Source organism: Ambystoma mexicanum, chromosome 4q, assembly GCF_040938575.1.
Source record: "Ambystoma mexicanum isolate Mex_15411 chromosome 4q, UKY_AmexF1_1, whole genome shotgun sequence".
Taxonomy (NCBI): Eukaryota; Metazoa; Chordata; class Amphibia; order Caudata; family Ambystomatidae; genus Ambystoma; species Ambystoma mexicanum.
In genome coordinates, this window is record NC_090928.1 from 66,659,685 (window position 1) to 66,676,208 (window position 16,524).

At 51.1% G+C, this 16,524-nt stretch overlaps 1 protein-coding gene across 18 annotated transcripts in view; it reads left to right on the forward strand.

The window, feature by feature from the left end:
* Positions 1 to 16,524, forward strand: part of PTPRK (protein tyrosine phosphatase receptor type K) — a 1,571,968-nt gene that overhangs the window by 1,047,776 nt on the left and 507,668 nt on the right. For all 18 annotated transcript variants that reach the window (XM_069607477.1, XM_069607481.1, XM_069607480.1 and 15 more), the window contains one exon: positions 11,094 to 11,199. In XM_069607477.1, the coding sequence (XP_069463578.1) occupies positions 11,094 to 11,199 (106 nt within the window). The remainder of the gene's footprint in view (positions 1 to 11,093; positions 11,200 to 16,524) is intronic.

Here is a 16,524-nt window from a genome sequence, read left to right on the forward strand (position 1 = left end):
CCAACCCCAATCTCACGGACATTACAGGTTTGGTTTTCATGTTCTGGCAAAAGTATGTTCTTTGGAGTTGAATGAATGGATGTTGGTGGTTTTCCAAAGCTTTCAGATAAAAACCTAGATCATAAAGTCTGTATGTTTCACGCCAGTTACTGTTTGTGCAAACCATAGAATATTTGTCAATAGTTTTGTAGTCTTAATTTTAGTATAACCTTTAACGATGCAAAATATTCTGAATAGATTTATGATTTTATTTCTTTTTCTCTTCTTGGCAAGTTAATTTTGGTTTTTGTTAAATATTCCTCTATGTACTGAAAATAAAGACAAAAACAAGTTGCCAGTTTCGACTAGGCTTTTTCACTAGTTTCTGTCAGGGGGTTTACAATTGAGTGATTTCTTTTGTTTTAACTGTCTTTTATAAAAGCCTAAACCAAGGATGAGAGATTGCATAGATCTAGTAGTTCAGTGAGTGGATCTGCAAGTCTGCAGCTTGTTCTGTACTTACGTTGTGCTCCCCATGAAGAGTTTCTCGCTTAAAGTACGAACAGAAGGGTATTGCTAAACCTATGCTATGCAGGGCAGACCACCTCCAACCAGACAAGTAACAAAGAAAATCCTCTTAGGAAAACTGCTTGGTACACCTCTTGCAAGGATAACCAGCAGTGCTCCAGATAGGATTTTGGAGCGAGAGTATTTTACTCCCAAGTTATAGAATTGGAGAGTGTTTTCCAATTTCATGAGGGTAAAAGTGATTTTCCTCCTTCGCAAGAGAGTAAAGTGTGTCCAGTTTGTGCGTAAAATTAAAACTTTGTTCAAAAATATGTGACAAAACAGGTGGATTTCAAAGTGGTTCTAAATAATGTATTGCAACTGTGGAAAACATTTCCCCCCACACAAGAACCATGTAGATGCATACTACCCAGCTTCATCTTCATGATACTTGGGCACAAACTCTGTTAAGAGTTACTGCAGATGCCAGCTTGTTACTTCGGGTGATTTATAAATCAAGTCCCTCACCCTACCAGGATCACTTCTCTGCCTCTCGGGCCTGCTGTTGATGCCCGGCACTACCTGCTTGACACTCCATGTTTTTGCTCCATCTTTCCTTCCCGTTGTTACTTTCTTTCCCCTATGTCCTACTTTCTGACACTCTGCCTCTCACCCTTAAGTGTTGCAGTGCCACATTTTGCAGTCTGTTTCTCTGTCACGCTGGATCTCTCATCTCTGCATTCTATTGTTGCTTTTTCCCCTCCTGTAGCTCGCCGTCTTCTTCCCCCAATCGGGATGGATACCGTAACTTCATCCTCCTACTCCATATAATAGAAATGCATATAAAAACCAAAATGTCACGTGGTCTTCCTATCAAACACCCACACCTCAATTGCCACGTCACCACTGCCTTAGACACTCCAACAACCCTCCTCATCCCCTTACTGCACCAATACATTATTTCCCGCAAAAGGTGCACTTACATCTACGTGCTCTAACAAATTCCTCTGTCACGGGGTCCTGTTAAACAGCCTGCACAATCCGGGAGCAGCGTCCTCCTCCAAGGAACAGACAGGAATTCTGGAAACACTGCTCCTGTAAGCAACTCCAGGTTGGGCACAAGGGAATAGTCGTCGCTGCAGGTGGGTGCTGCCCCTCCAGCTGTGCAACCAGGAAACCTCTGTCAGTGCAGAGGGGTCTGGGATCACATTAGGGTGTGGGGGCGGTCACCAAATTCTGTAGGGCAGACCACCAACAACCAAACAAGTAAAAAAAAAATCCTCTAAGTAAAAAGGCTTCTCCAGCATGGGGTCCGGCATGGATTCACATGCTCATGAATATTCCCCGTCGTCAGGCTGGGAATCCTCGGTAAAGAAAAAACCAGTATCAGTTTCGTTTCTGATCTGTCTTTCGTAGTAATAACCAATCACTGGTCTCTGCGTCATACTGACCACAGCCAATGGCTGCCCTCTACCTAAGCACCGCCTCTGGCAGCCATCTTCAGATTTTTACCGCACGTTCATGTGTTGGGATCCTCGTGCTATTGCTCTCGAGCGTTAGTGCTATTTTTTTTCACGTTTTTTCTCAAAAACTTCGTTTTTTCGGTCAAAAGAGCCTCAAGCTCCACCGACTCTCCATCCGATCAACGGGGACCCGTGTCGGATTCGTCTGCGCCCCTCAAGGGTGAAGATCTCGTCGAGCTACGCTTTTGGAGGACTCCAGAAGTTTCTCAGGCCCGGTCATGGCCCAGGAGAAGGGAAGCTCGACGCCCGGAAAGCTGTTCAGGGTCTGCCCTGGATGCCAGCTGCAGAACGTCTTCAAGGAGGACGAACACTCTTTTTGCCTTTACTGCCTACATGAGGACAAGACGCACGTGGAGAAGGACTGTGCGTTTTGCGGCAACATGTCGGAGCGGACCATGAAGGACCGCCATCAACGTCTCGCCAACTGGCTGGAAGGGAAGAGCCCGTCCGGCGAGAAGAAGAGGAAGAAATCCGAGCGGTCTTCTAAGACCTTTGAGGACGCCCCGGCGACGGGGGTCCAACATAAGGCGAAGCACCGCGAGTCCGCTGGCACCGGGAGCGCCGAACGGTCGGGCTCTACGGGCGCCAGGCTAGGCGCACCCTCCCCGGCACCATCAACCACGAGCCAACGCTCTGGGTCGGGTAAGAGGAAGGCCGAGCACCCGGCGAGGCTCCTGGAGAGGCCCCGGTCGAGCTCGAAGGCGGAGGGGGAGCGAGGCACTGTCCCCCCCCCTCAAGGATAAGGCGGTGAGCGCACCTAAGGTGGTGAAGGCCTTAATCCATCCGGCCAAGCCCTCTATCGAAGCTGTCGCGGCGGCCCTGGCTCAGCCTGTGGAGGCTACGCCAGTGGTGGCGACCTCGGGGCTCAGAGTCTCCCTGCCACCTCGGAGGGAGTCCTCTTTTGTGCCCATCGATAGGACCCCCGTGAAATCCCCCGTGGGGAAGAAAAAGGGGGGGCAGGGCGTCGTCGTAGATTCGGCCTCAACCTCGGAGGAGGAGCTGGTCGAGGTCTTAAGCCACGGCCTCGGCGTGGAAGAAGACCGGCCCGTCGGGATGGATCCCGACGCAGGTGACGACGACATCGTCGAGGGTACCGACGGGGCCCCTGATCGCCCGTCGGATTCCCCTCTGCCAGCGCCGCGAGACAGCTCGGCGGCCATTTTATTGGCTATACAGTCCTTATGCTCAGAGATAAGGACGAGACTACCGTTGCCAACGGAACCTCTCCCGTCGGGGGACCCAGAACCGGGACCTTCTGGGGTTCCCCCTACCAAGAGAAGAAGGATCCACCCTCCTCCTCCTTTTCAGCCGTCGCGCCCCTTCCAGCCCTCCTCCCCGTCCACCCGAGGGGATGATACGGGGACTGACACGGCAGCGACGGGTACGGACGACGAGGTATACGACGAGGATGTACCGTCGTCGCCTCCCACCAGGGCTTCTCCGCCCGACGAGATTGGATCGTTCCACTCCATGATCGCCAGGGCATCCGAGCTTTTCCAACTCTGCCCTGAGGAGAAGAAAAAGGAAGGATTCCTTTATCAACGGCGCGAGGCCAAGAGGAAGACGGTCCTCGCGGTGCCTCTACTGGACGACATTTGGGATGAGGGCCTGGCCCTCCTCAAGAACCCTTCCACGACGCCAGCTAGAAGAGACCGGTAAGAGAAGAAGTACCGGGTCCCGGACGCGGCCCCCCTGTGCCTCTGGGCGCAGCCTACCCCGGACTCCGTCGTCTCCGCGGCGGCCAGGAAGAAAGCAGAGGGGGGGTGCGGCCTCCACATCGACTTCCCCACCGGACGGCGAGGGAAAGAAATTGGACGCTATGGGACGCAGGGTCATCTCGTCTGCAGCGACGACGATTAAAGCGGCCAACGCCTTGGCTATCGTGGCCCGCTACGACAGGGAGCTATGGTACAAACTGGCTCCCCTGCTGGACTTCCTACCGGACGACAAGAGGGCGGATGCCCTGGAGATCCTACAGGAAGGTGAGGTGGCGTCGGACCACGCCATCACTATTGCGACGGACATCGCCGACACTGGGTTTCGCCAGTTGGGCAACGGCGTGTGCCTTAGGCGGCGTGGATGGCTCAAGGCTACGGACTTCCGTCAAGACGTACAGACCAGAGTCCTGGACATGGCGTTCGATGGGAACAACCTGTTTGGGAAAACAGTGGACGATTCCCTTCAGGCCATTAAAGCGGACACTGAGACGGCCCGGGCCCTTGGGGTTCTGCAGCAACGACGGACGCCCTTTCGGAGCAGCGGAGGCAAGGGCGCCTCCAAAGGTTCCGGCGGCGGTTTCTCCACCTACCGTCAAGCGGCCCGCTCGTCGTCTCAGGAGGCCTACAGAGGACGAGACAAGTCTGGCGGACCCCGCCGTCGTCGCCAAGGAGGTCAAGGCGGCAAAGCCTCGTCGAAACAGGATTGAACCGACCGTGGGGTCGGGCCCCCACCGATGCACCCCGGTGGGAGGCCGGCTGGCGAGCTTCGTCAGCGTGTGGGAGTCCATCTCCACCGACCTTTGGGTGCTGGACGCCTTAGCCCGGGGCCACGTGCTCGAGTTTCAAAGAAGGTGCCCGCGCGTCCCCCCTGTGGCCAGGAAAGAGCTTCACGTCCCTCAGCTTCTCCTGGAGGTAAGGGCGATGCTCAGGAAGGGCGCCATCGAACTCGTCCCAAAGAGGCTTCGGGGCTCCGGAGTTTACTCGAGATACTTCCTCGTGAAGAAGAAGACGGGAAGATGGCGCCCCATCCTAGACCTGCGATGTCTGAACAAGTTCATCAAGGCGCAGAAGTTCCGGGTGGTCATCCTCCAGCGCGTCCTGGGTCAGCTGGAGGAAGGAGACTTCCTGTCGTCGTTGGATTTGGAGGATTCCTACTTCCATATTCCCATCCTAAAGGGGCAACGAAAATTCCTCAGGTTTGTGGTCCAAGGGCGTCACTACCAGTTCAAAGCCCTCCCCTTCGGACTACGGTCGGCACCCAGGGTATTCACCAAGTGCCTTGCACCGGTGGCGGCGCAGCTGCGCCGCGAGGGGATCCACGTCTACCCCTACCTGGACGACTGGCTCATCCGATCCAAGACGAGGGAGCTCGCCATGGAGCACACGGCAAGGACCGTCCAACTTCTCACGGACCTGGGATTCTCCGTGAACTACGCCAAGTCCCACCTGGTACCCGCGCAAAACGCACTGTTTCTGGGAGCGAAGCTCGACAGTGTCCCTTCTGGCCTCCCCGTCGGAGGAAAGGACCAGGTCCATCTTGGGCAAGGTACAGCGGATGTTGGCTTCCGACGCGGCCAAGGTGAGGTCCATCAAGTCCCTCCTCGGAATGATGTCTTCTTGCATCTACCTCATTCCCATGTGCAGGCTCCGGATGCGCCCGTTGCAGGAGTCCTGGACGCGCGCTGGATCCAAACGACGGGCGGCTTCGAGGAGAGGATCACACTCGACGAGAGTTTCCGCCGAGCGGTCCGGTGGTGGGGCACCCGCGCGCATCTGACGGCGGGCATGGACTTCCAGACCCCAGACCACCAGGAGACAGTGACCACGGATGCCTCCCTGGAAGGGTGGGGAGCGCACACCGAAAATCTGCACGCGAGAGGCCTTTGGCTCCCGACGGAGAAGTCCCTCCATATCAACGTCCTGGAGCTCCGTGCAGTGTTCTGGGCCCTCAGGTCCTTCCTTCCGTCCCTCAAGGGCAAGGTGGTGAGGATCTTCACCGACAACACCACCACCATGTTTTACATCAGGAAACAGGGTGGAACCAGGTCCCCAGCACTGTCCAAGGAGGCGCAGGACCTGTGGCATTGGGCCGTCGCCCAAAGGATGTTTCTGGTGCCGTTTCATCTGGCAGGGATAAAAAACACCATCGCCGACTCACTCAGCAGGGAGCTGCGCTCGTGCCACGAGTGGGAACTACGGCAGGATCTAGTGGATCGCCTCTTCCGACGGTGGGGCACACCCCAGATCGACCTGTTCGCAACGGCGACGAACTCCAAGTGCCGGAGGTTCGCCAGCAGGTTTCCCCAGGCGAGGAGCATGGGCGATGATTTCTCGTTCCCCTGGGAGGGCCTGTTCCTCTACGCGTTCCCTCCTTTGCCACTGCTAATCCGGCTCGTCAACCAGCTCAAGAGGTCACCGTGCAGGATGATCCTCGTCGCACCTGCGTGGCCGAGGCAGATATGGTTCCCGGACCTTCTGGACTTGTCAGCGTCCCCGCCAATCAAGCTGCCGGTGGACGCGGATCTACTCTCCAGGGAAGGAGGCGCCATCCTCCACCACGACCAAAATCGCTGAACTTGCAGGCCTGGCTCCTGCAGCGCTAGAGTTTGGAGGATACGACTTACCGGCCGACTGCAGAGAGGTTCTTGCAAAGGCCAGGGCGTCCTCGACTCTTAAATGCTACGGACACAAATGGAAGAGGTTCTCTGTCTGGTGCCACGCACAGAAGATTAACCCTCTACGGATTACGGCTCCTCAGGTACTGCCGTACCTCCTGACGCTGGCCAAAGCTGGTCTGGCACACGCGTCCATCAAGATTCATCTTGCTGCGATCTCCTGATACACCAGAACCACGGGGCGGACGTCCTTGTGGTCTCATCGTCTGGTGAAAGAGTTCATGAAGGGACTGTTCAGATCGTTCCCGCCGGTGAAGGCTCCGGCCCCGGCGTGGGAGCTCAACGTGGTGCTGACCAAGCTCATGGGACCTCCTTTCGAGCCTCTGCACTCGGCCCCGTTGAAGTTCCTGTCGTGGAAAACAGCGTTTCTTGTGGCCATCACCTCCGCACGACGGGTGGGAGAGATCCAGGCCCTTTCCTGCAAGGCCCCGTACTTGACTTTTCACGACACGAGGGTAGTTCTCAGGACGCACCCCTCCTTCATGCCCAAGGTGCCGTCGGACTTCCATCTCAACGAACCCTTGGTGTTGCCTGTGTTCTTCCCGTCGCCTTCGTCGCCGGCTGAGAGGACTTTGCACTCGCTGGATGTGGCTAGAGCGCTGAAGTTCTACGTGGACCGCACAAAGTGTTTTCGGAAGACGTCACAACTCTTTGTGAACTTTGGACCTGTCAATCAGGGGAAGGCTCTCTCGAAGGCTTCCATTTCCAGATGGCTCTCCGGCTGTATCATGCACTGTCATCGGTTGGCAAACCGACCGCTGCCTGGCCGTCCGAGAGCCCATTCCACCAGAGCAATCGCAGCTACCACGGCGTTCCTTTCTGGTGTGCCCCTGCTGGACATATGTAGGGCTGCTACGTGGAGGTCGACGCACACCTTCACGAAATTCTACTGCGTCGATCGGGATTCCAGGGAGGAGTCCAGGGTCGGCCAAGCAGTGCTGCGCAACCTGTTCGCCTAAGGTGAGCCTGGTGAGGAGGTAAGATGCTTAATGTTGAGTTTGATGTGATGCTTAATCTTGAGCCTTTGCCACCTCCTGTGGTTGTGCATGTGTGTACTGCTATGTATTCTTTATTCATGAGCATGTAAATCCATGCCAGACCCCATGCTGGAGAAGGAACAAGTTACTTACCTGTAACTGTTGTTCTCCAGCATGGGTCTGGCATGGATTCACATGCGAACCCTCCCGCCTACCCCTCTGCGGCTCTTCACTTGGTCATACTGCCACTTCACGTGCTTCCAAATCTGAAGATGGCTGCCAGAGGCGGTGCTTAGGTAGAGGGCAGTCATTGGCTGTGGTCAGTATGACGCAGAGACCAGTGATTGGTTACTACTACGAAAGACAGATCAGAAACGAAACTGATACTGGTTTTTTCTTTACCGAGGATTCCCAGCCTGACGACGGGGAATATTCATGAGCATGTGAATCCATGCCAGAGCCATGATGGAGAACAACAGTTACAGGTAAGTAACTTGTTCCGTGTCAGTAGGGGCAATTAAACCTGACCGCCACAGAGCGCACTGGTTAGTTCAAGGCAAAACACAACAGGCAATGTCATCTGTGACGCATACAATTTATGGTACATATTCCCCACACTCACTGGCCACCTGCTATGTACATACCACCCGCACCTTACGGGACATGGAGTGATTGGTTCTAATCCCTCTATTACAGTCCTCTTCCACATGATATTTGAACATGATTGGCGGCCCGTTTAGGAATGTTTCCTTCTCCAGGAACATCTCACGTGATGGGCACCTGTTAATTAGACATTAGCTCAGTGGATACTCTCAAGGTCAAATTGTCTCTCGGAAAGGAGATGCATCTTCTGATCCCCGACCTGTAGGTGCCCCTTCCATGTCTCCCCAGCACAGTCCTAGGTTTGTTAGCATCACCCTGTTTACCTTGTACTACAAATCGCAAGACACCGTGCTCTTTGCTCCCCCATGGCAGCTGCCCCCTCCCTGGACCTCTCCAGGACCACACTAATCAGTCAGATAGTAAGGGATTTAGGTGTTCTTCTTGTGGGCATCTGGCAGTTCAGAGTGACCATTATCTTGGGGGGCACTAGTGTCCTAAATCTGGGTTGTGCTACTTTGGCAGCTCAAGACCTCTGACCTGGCTCCCAGGAGATCCTTCGGGAACAGGCGCAGAGCTAATTGTGCTTGGCTATTTGCATTCCTTCCTGATTGTCTGCAACATGAGACAATGGATGGTTTATCTGTTTGGCTCGAAGGCCTTCTCGTCTAATGTTTGGGCTTGGAGCAGGGATGGGAAAGTCGATTTGTGCTGGGTGCCAGAATGTTATTGCTGTTACCGTTGCCTGGGCCACCTTAGGCCTCAAACTTAACATGGCAGAGCTTCAGTGTTTTCTGCCATGAGAAGGGGGTTGGCTAGTACATGGTTCATTCATATTAATTACTACTACATCCCCTTCCCCCACAAGCACCCCCCCACCCCGCCATGGGCCTTTTAGGACCCATACCCCCCTACACCCTTACCACACTCCCTACCCTTATGCCGCTTATTGCGCCACCCTTTCCCTGTACCGCCATGCTTCTCAGCTCCTTTGTGGTCTTAATATATTTTCCTCAACCTGAATCATTTTTGGTGCTGAGGAGTTGGACATGCATCCCAAATGCTAATTTGCTTAAAAACAGGTGGACATTTGTGTTGCCTTGAAATATGTTCTTATTTTGACAAAATAGCAGAGTATGCAGATTGTTAACTCATTAGTACCCTCTGAGTGATGTTACTTCCTGATTGGAGTAACTCAAAGCTGGAGTTTCTTTAATGCCCCACTCTCCATGCTGTCATCGACCTGTTGAACGAACCGCTCCACCTCGCAGTAGTACCCTGTTGCCACCGTGCCACAAAGCGCTCTCAGGGTAAAAATGGCTGCATAGACCCAGTGCTCGGGCTGTACTGAGCGTTGTCTCCTAGACTAGGTTAAAAGCCTTGCTGTGCTTTGGCTTTTTAAATATTTCTTACCATGACCGCCTTCGCTGCAGGTCTATAAAGCTACATAAAACTGTTTTTCTTTGGTTTTAGCCTGTTGAAATTTTGACTTGCTATAATGCAGTTACAACCCTGGATGTAAGGGCGGTATCGGGTCTGTTGTCCCTTACACTTATGTACCCTTGGCTTTGCCTCGGGCTGATAACTTAATGTGCTGATAACCAGTTACAGCCCTCTTCAACTGAGTCGTAATGCCTTATAACATTATAAAAATGCTTGTTGAAGTGTTTATTATCCCAACTCTGAATTTGCTCTGCTGGAGTATACAATTGGAGGTGGATAAACCACAAACTGCACCTTCTTCCTTTGTGGCTGGAGATCAAAAATATGTGCATCAGTCTCGGGAGGATTGCTCGGGGGCAATACGCTCGCCTTGGAAGCAAGATGACACGGTGTAACACAGGTTTGACCCCCTGGGTCGGTGCTTAGAAACCTCTGGGTACTAAGTGCGTTATAACTAACCAATGACTAATTACAAATTATGTGCATAGTTTCAGTTGAATTACTCCCAATCCAAGACAGCTTGTCCTATGGTGTGCTATTAAATGTCCAGACCTCTGAAATCTCTATTTGGGTCGAAGCATACAGATGTCTGTCGGTCACACAACCACAGAGATGTGAATGGTATGTCTTTTTCTAATTATATTGATTAGTATTTTCTCCTGTAGGACCCTTCCTATGTACAGGGCATTCTAGGCAGAATCCTCCTTTCTCCCCCACCCCTCAGAAAAGATAATGGAACAGAATATTAAAACCACATTTTTACCATAGCAAATATTTAGTCTCCTTCTTTCTGAGCACTGATCATAACATTAGACGAATGCAATACTCTTCTTATGGGCACCTCGCCTGCCAATATGTTCAAACTCCAACTCCTCCAAAAGAAAAACACTTGGCTCCACCCTCGTCCTTAAACGCACTGACTGCCTAACAGCTACTAGAGGCAAGTCCAACTGGCTCCCTATCAGGGCTCGAGTGGAAATTAAAAACCCTTTCCATTGCTCACCATTGCGTGCACAAGGAAGCCCTTCTGTACCTTAACAACTGCATTACTGAAATAGTTCCTGTGCGGGCGCCCAGATCCAGTTCTAGCATCTCTCTGCGAACCCCCCGCTAAAGTGGCAGGAGTCCGTTTCTGGGTCACTGCACCTGCACTATGGAACTCATTACCTGCACACATCAGAAACTAACAATCATTTTCCACCTTCAAAAACCAGGTCAAGACATGGGTGTTCGACAAATATGAGTAACAGCTTATTTCTACCTACCTATAGCATTACTTACTCTGTTTTCCTAACTCTGTACTGTACTAACGCTGTGATAACTTCTGGTCTGGGCGTTTCAAAAATGTAAAAAATAAATTAAAAATCCCTGTTTTTTAAACGTGTTTCCGTTCATTTGGTTGATGCCAGAGGTGTTGCTGGAGGGAGGGGTGGCGGGAGCGCTGAGGGGGCTATAGTCCCAGGTCTTTTGGTTGTAGCCCCGGATAGAAGCTCAGGGATTACAACCAAAAAGGCTAGCTAACCCCCAGTCCCGACTGTCCCAAAATTAGCATAGCATCGGATCTTTTCCAGACCTAGCAACACCCCTGTTTGATACCCTTTCTTCTTAAAACTAATAGATGAAATGATGTGAGAGTACAAACCACTGTCTGTCTTTTTGTTCAATTAACAGCTCCCACTTTACCAGACTATGAAGGAGTTGACGCTTCCCTTAATGAAACTGCCACCACCATTACTGTGCTTTTGCGACCGGCACAGGCAAAGGGAGCTCCTATCAGGTGAGTAGAAACCGATTGACTGATTGATGCACAGCTCAAATGAACTTTACATTTGTGTAATGTTACCTAAAGGAAGACACTTGAGTCTCATTGGTAGTCTTCAGTATCACTCTGGGAGGTTTCTTTGACGTTGTGTTGACTATTTTTGTATGCTTCTTTTTCATTGGGTGCGTGGGTGTGTGTGTGTGTCATTTGGAAGTTGGCGCAGACTGTAGCGGTGCTTGAGATACTTTTATAACTATACTGTTGATATGAGCTTGGTCTTGTCTCTCTCAATGCGAGGGTTTCTTGGCTAATGTTAGCAATGTATAGGAAATGTATTATCTCGTCTGACGCATCAGCTAATTTGTTTCCTATTTTAAAAAAGATCATACAGACTCCAAACTTCAAACCGTTGCATGAATGGAAAATGGTGTGTCTCCAAATCCTTCAAGAGGCCGACATCCCTATATCCCTTTTACTCGAGTCCGCTGACAAAGCAAAGATAAAGTTGTGGAGACATGATTGGATTTGTACCTACAATAAAATTAATTTATATCAGGCTGTTAAGAAGGATTCAGCGTGATGTCCATGAAGGGAGCTAGAGCCAAGCAGCGCCAAACCACTATGGAAACCTATGCCGCTGGAGGGTCCACAGGATCTGAAACTCCAAACAAAAGTGCTGCGGAGGCGCTGCCTGATTCCACCAGAGTGACAGCTGAACCAGCCAACTCCCAGATTCTTGAAGCTATCATGACGCTCCAAACAAAAATGGAAAACAAATTGATGCGGTCGCCATAGACTTGGGCCTCCTGCGGCAGGACGTCCGCTCCATATCCGGTAGGACTGAGGTACTTGAAACCCTGGTCTGATAAAATAGAGGCAAAATGACTGCTCCTAAAAGACGTTGACGAACTACAACAAAGAGTGAAAAACCTGGAAGACAGGGCTGAGGAAGGCGAAGAGCGGGCACGCCGAAATAACATCAGACTTTTAGGCCTGCCTGAGGGTGCCGAAGGATCAGACCCCACAAACTTCGTAGAGAGTAGGAGATAGGAGCAGAAAAACTCTCCCAAGGCTTCACAATTAAAAGAGCCCATCGATCCCTTACCAAGCGACCAGCCCCCGGAGCCCCGCCTAGACCAGTGATAGTAAAAGTGGTAAAATATAAAGCTAGAGAGACTATTTTGGCCTTCACTAGGTCGGGTGGCCAAATCCAAAGAGACTCTGCGAAGATGGCCATTTATCCTGATTATACCTTGCAGGTTCAAATGAAAAGAGCACAATTCATTTACTCAAACTCCAGATTGAAAAGAGCCAGATTGCGCTACATGCTCCTATACCCTGCAAGACTAAAGGTGATGCGTAACAGAGCACTTCTATTCGACACCTCAGCCGAGGCTCGGCAATGGATGGATGGATGGGGAGCAGATCCCAGACATTGAAGACAAAGGGCGTAGACTGGGCTGAGCCGTGTCACGAGCGGCCACACACTGGACAGCAACCTACAAATGCATAGAAGCAAATGGCAACCACACTTAAGCACAGCAGGAATGATTCTCCATAGGAGCAGCACCGGAGATGGAATGTCTGCTCTTCATAGTAGTTATTTTTTTCCGGGTGTATTATACCCGCCCGTAGGGCACCAGGAGACCAATGTGCGGTCAAATGGAGCGGAAACGGGTTAGTCATAATGGGGGAAACCTCGCTGGACTGTTTTTCAGTTTGGACCGTTTGAAGTCACAGGAGGGAGGGAACATGGAAGTTGGGTTTAAAGTTGGGCTCATAGTTGGGGAAGTTTTTCAGGGGAACAGACAAGACCACCTGGTACACCAAACAGCACCAATGTCAGAAGAGAAGCCTTCCGGAGGAGCCACACTTGCTTTCATTTGGACAGCCAAAACACATGGCAGACAAGATTAGAATGATGTCATGGAATGTTAGGGGAATGAACAACTTTGTTAAACAACGCCGTACCCATGCCCTAATTAAAAGAAGCAAGGTCGGAATTGCCTTTTTACAAGAGACACACTTAGATGCGTCCTGGCTAGAAGCACTAGCCAAGTCTTGGAGAGGGACGCTGGTAGGCTCCACTTATTCCACTTATGCTAGAGGAGTCCTGATTTGGATTGCTCCCACCATCCCCTTCAAGCTAATCAACACAAAAATCGACTACAAAGGCAGAATGGCCCTGGTTCATGGTTCCATTGAAGGCAGGGAGACAAGCCTAATCAACACTTACGCACCCAATCACGATGCCACAACCTTTTTCTGCTCACCACACAAGTGACTCAGTCCTTATAGAAAATGCACCCTTATTTGGGGGGAAGACCACAATTGCACCCTGGATCCCCTTATGGACAGATCGGACGGCAAACACACACGTCCATCCCCACCTGCAAAAATACTACACACTCTGATACAACAACTAGGGCTAGCAGACCTTTGGCGCAAACACCCCGGACAACAAGAGTATTCCTTCTACTCCTCCCCCCATGCCGTCTATACTAGGTTAGACTACATATTAGTCAATGAGGAACAACTAGCGCTGTTCGAGGACACACATTACCTAGCCAGAGTATTATCTGACCACTGCCCACTAGTGACAACTGGTTGGTGTTCCTGCCCAGGCCCCCTGTACCCACGTGGAGGTTGCCAAGCAAAGCATTACTTGATGCAGCCTTTCGCGAACAAGTCAGGACCAGCACGCTTGACTTCTGGCAGGTAAATGACAATAGCGTGCAGCACATAGGCACGGTTTGGGAGGCGTGCAAAGTTGTCATGAGGGGTGAAATGCTGGCAAACATAGGAGGAACCCAGAGATCCATGCTAACCTCCCTTGCAAACACGGCAAAAGAGTTAGCCGAATTAGAAAAAAGGGACACCTTAGAGCTTGACCACATGCAAAAAATGGTCGGCCTTAAACAGACCTGCCTAATGTAGTGGGACAAGCTGGGAAAGATCAGCTATATGAAACACATTTAGAGAACCCATGCCCTCAGAGACAAACCTGGGAAGTTACTAGCATGGCTCTACAAATGGGAAACCCCCAGGACACCCATCTGCCACGTCTGCGGGCCCGACGGTGCCACAGTACACACGCAGCTAGGCATAAACGCAGTGTTTGCTGGTTTTTACCAAGAATTGTATGCCGGCACCCCATTCCCCTCCGCCATCGAAATTGATGACGTCCTAGACATTATCAAACTACCCAGCTTGGATGTACACTTGGCCGAGGCACTTGACAAACCAATTACCCCGGAAGAGGTAATAGCCACCCTTAGGTCCATACCCACTGGGAAAGCCCCAGGTACAGACGGACTCCCGGGGGAGTTCTATAAAGCATATGGGGACATACTGGCACCTCTCCTGGCCAGAGTGTTTAATGAAGCTTATAATCCTTCAAATACAGAGCAAAACAATGGCTCTATGAGCAAGACGAAGCTTTGGCCACCCTTTGGTAAACACCTATCGCATGATTTGCAACCTCGATTACCTCTGTATATACTGAGACGACTAACTACCTTTGTATATATTTGTATATGTCCTTATTCTATGTATGTATATATATATTATGTAATTTGTAACTGCCTTCTGTAACCCTCTGTTACCTTTTCAAACATGCGCCCTGATGCTCGTGGGCAGGCTGCCCAATATAAATAAATAAATACAAATACAATACAATGAAGTGGGCATCCTCCCAGACACCATGAAGGAAGCCATCATCATTCCCCTATTGAAACCGGGCAAGGATGAAAGAGTGTGGCTCATACAGGCCCCTGTACATGTTGAACTCCGATAACAAAATCCTAACGGCACTATTGGCAAGGAGATTGCATAGAGTAATCCCCCTTCTGATCCACCAGGACCAAACGGGCTACGTGCCCGGGCGATCCATCACCGAGAACCTACGCAGATTACACCATGTTACTTATAGCACCAATGGCAGACCTGAGAAATGCGCAGTGGCATCTTTAGATGCCACTAAGGCTTTCGACTCGGTTAGATGGGAATAGTTATATGCGACCATGGCAAAAATGGCCATAAGCCCGGCCTTCCTAAAGTGGACCAAACTAATATACACAGACCCTACGGCCAGAGTGCATACAAACACATTCTCCGACAAATGGCACCTCCACAGGGGTACGCGGCAGGGCTGTCCACTCTCCCCCATGCTCTACATTTTAGCAGTCGAACCCGTGGCGGCATACCTGCGCCAGGATTATGGCGATGGAGGTATAGTGATTGATGGGGTGACACACCTGGTGTCAATGTACGCCGATGATACACTTCTATACTTAAACAACCCAGAACACATAATACCATACATCCTAGAGACGCTGGAGGGGGTTTCAAAGATTCACGTGGATCCAAATCAACAATGAAAAATCATGCCTCTACCCCCTGGCTGTCCTGACCAGATACACCCCGACGTACCTGCTCCTCCTACCCCTCAAACTGGCCTTTGAATGGACAACCACATCCTCCAAATACTTGGGGATCACCATTCACCGGGACCCCAATATAGAACACACTTTAAACACTGTTAGAGCCAAAGAAAACCTTGAAAAATCAATGGCCTTTTGGGGGAAATTGCCGCTTTTGGTGGCGGGAAGAGCTGGACTTTTAAAAATGGTAGTGCTCCCACAACTACTACATCACTTTACCAATGTCGCATTCAACATCCCCCCACGCTTTTTCACAGAGGTAAACAAACTCTGCAGGAGATTTCTTTGCAAGGAGGCAGAAACTGTCTCGCTAGAGGTTCTGCAAAGACCCTATGACAGGGGAGGACTGAAAATCCCCAACTTCGAACTGTACTATTTAGCAGCCCAATTAAAACCTGTCATACAATGGATGGCTGATGAAACCACATTAGACACCCGACTTCTGCAACCGGACGTCTCCCAGCTGCTGCTCAGAGACTTATTCTGGGTCCCAGCGGATGTGACCCTCAAGTGCCCCTACCTGGCGAAACTGGGAATACTGATTTGGAAACGGGCCTGTAAAGTAGCTAAGATGCAAGTCCCATATTTCCCGCAGATTCCCATAGCGGCCATCATGGCGGGCGGATCTTGGGGTCAAAATGAGGTACAACTAAGATGGGAGGCCTGCGCAGTCGCCACCCTAGGAGACCTGGTAGATGACCAGGGGATCCTAACATTCGACAGTTCCAGGCAACCTCGGGGCTGCCACTGGGACAGTTCCTGCTCCATGAAGCAGTGGTGCGTAAGCACATGGACCGGTGGCCTGGTGAAGAAAACTTAGAGACTGGGCATCAGACAATCGAAAACATGCTGTCTGCAGCTGAAGGAGGACATGAAACCTCAAGGCTTTACGACACAC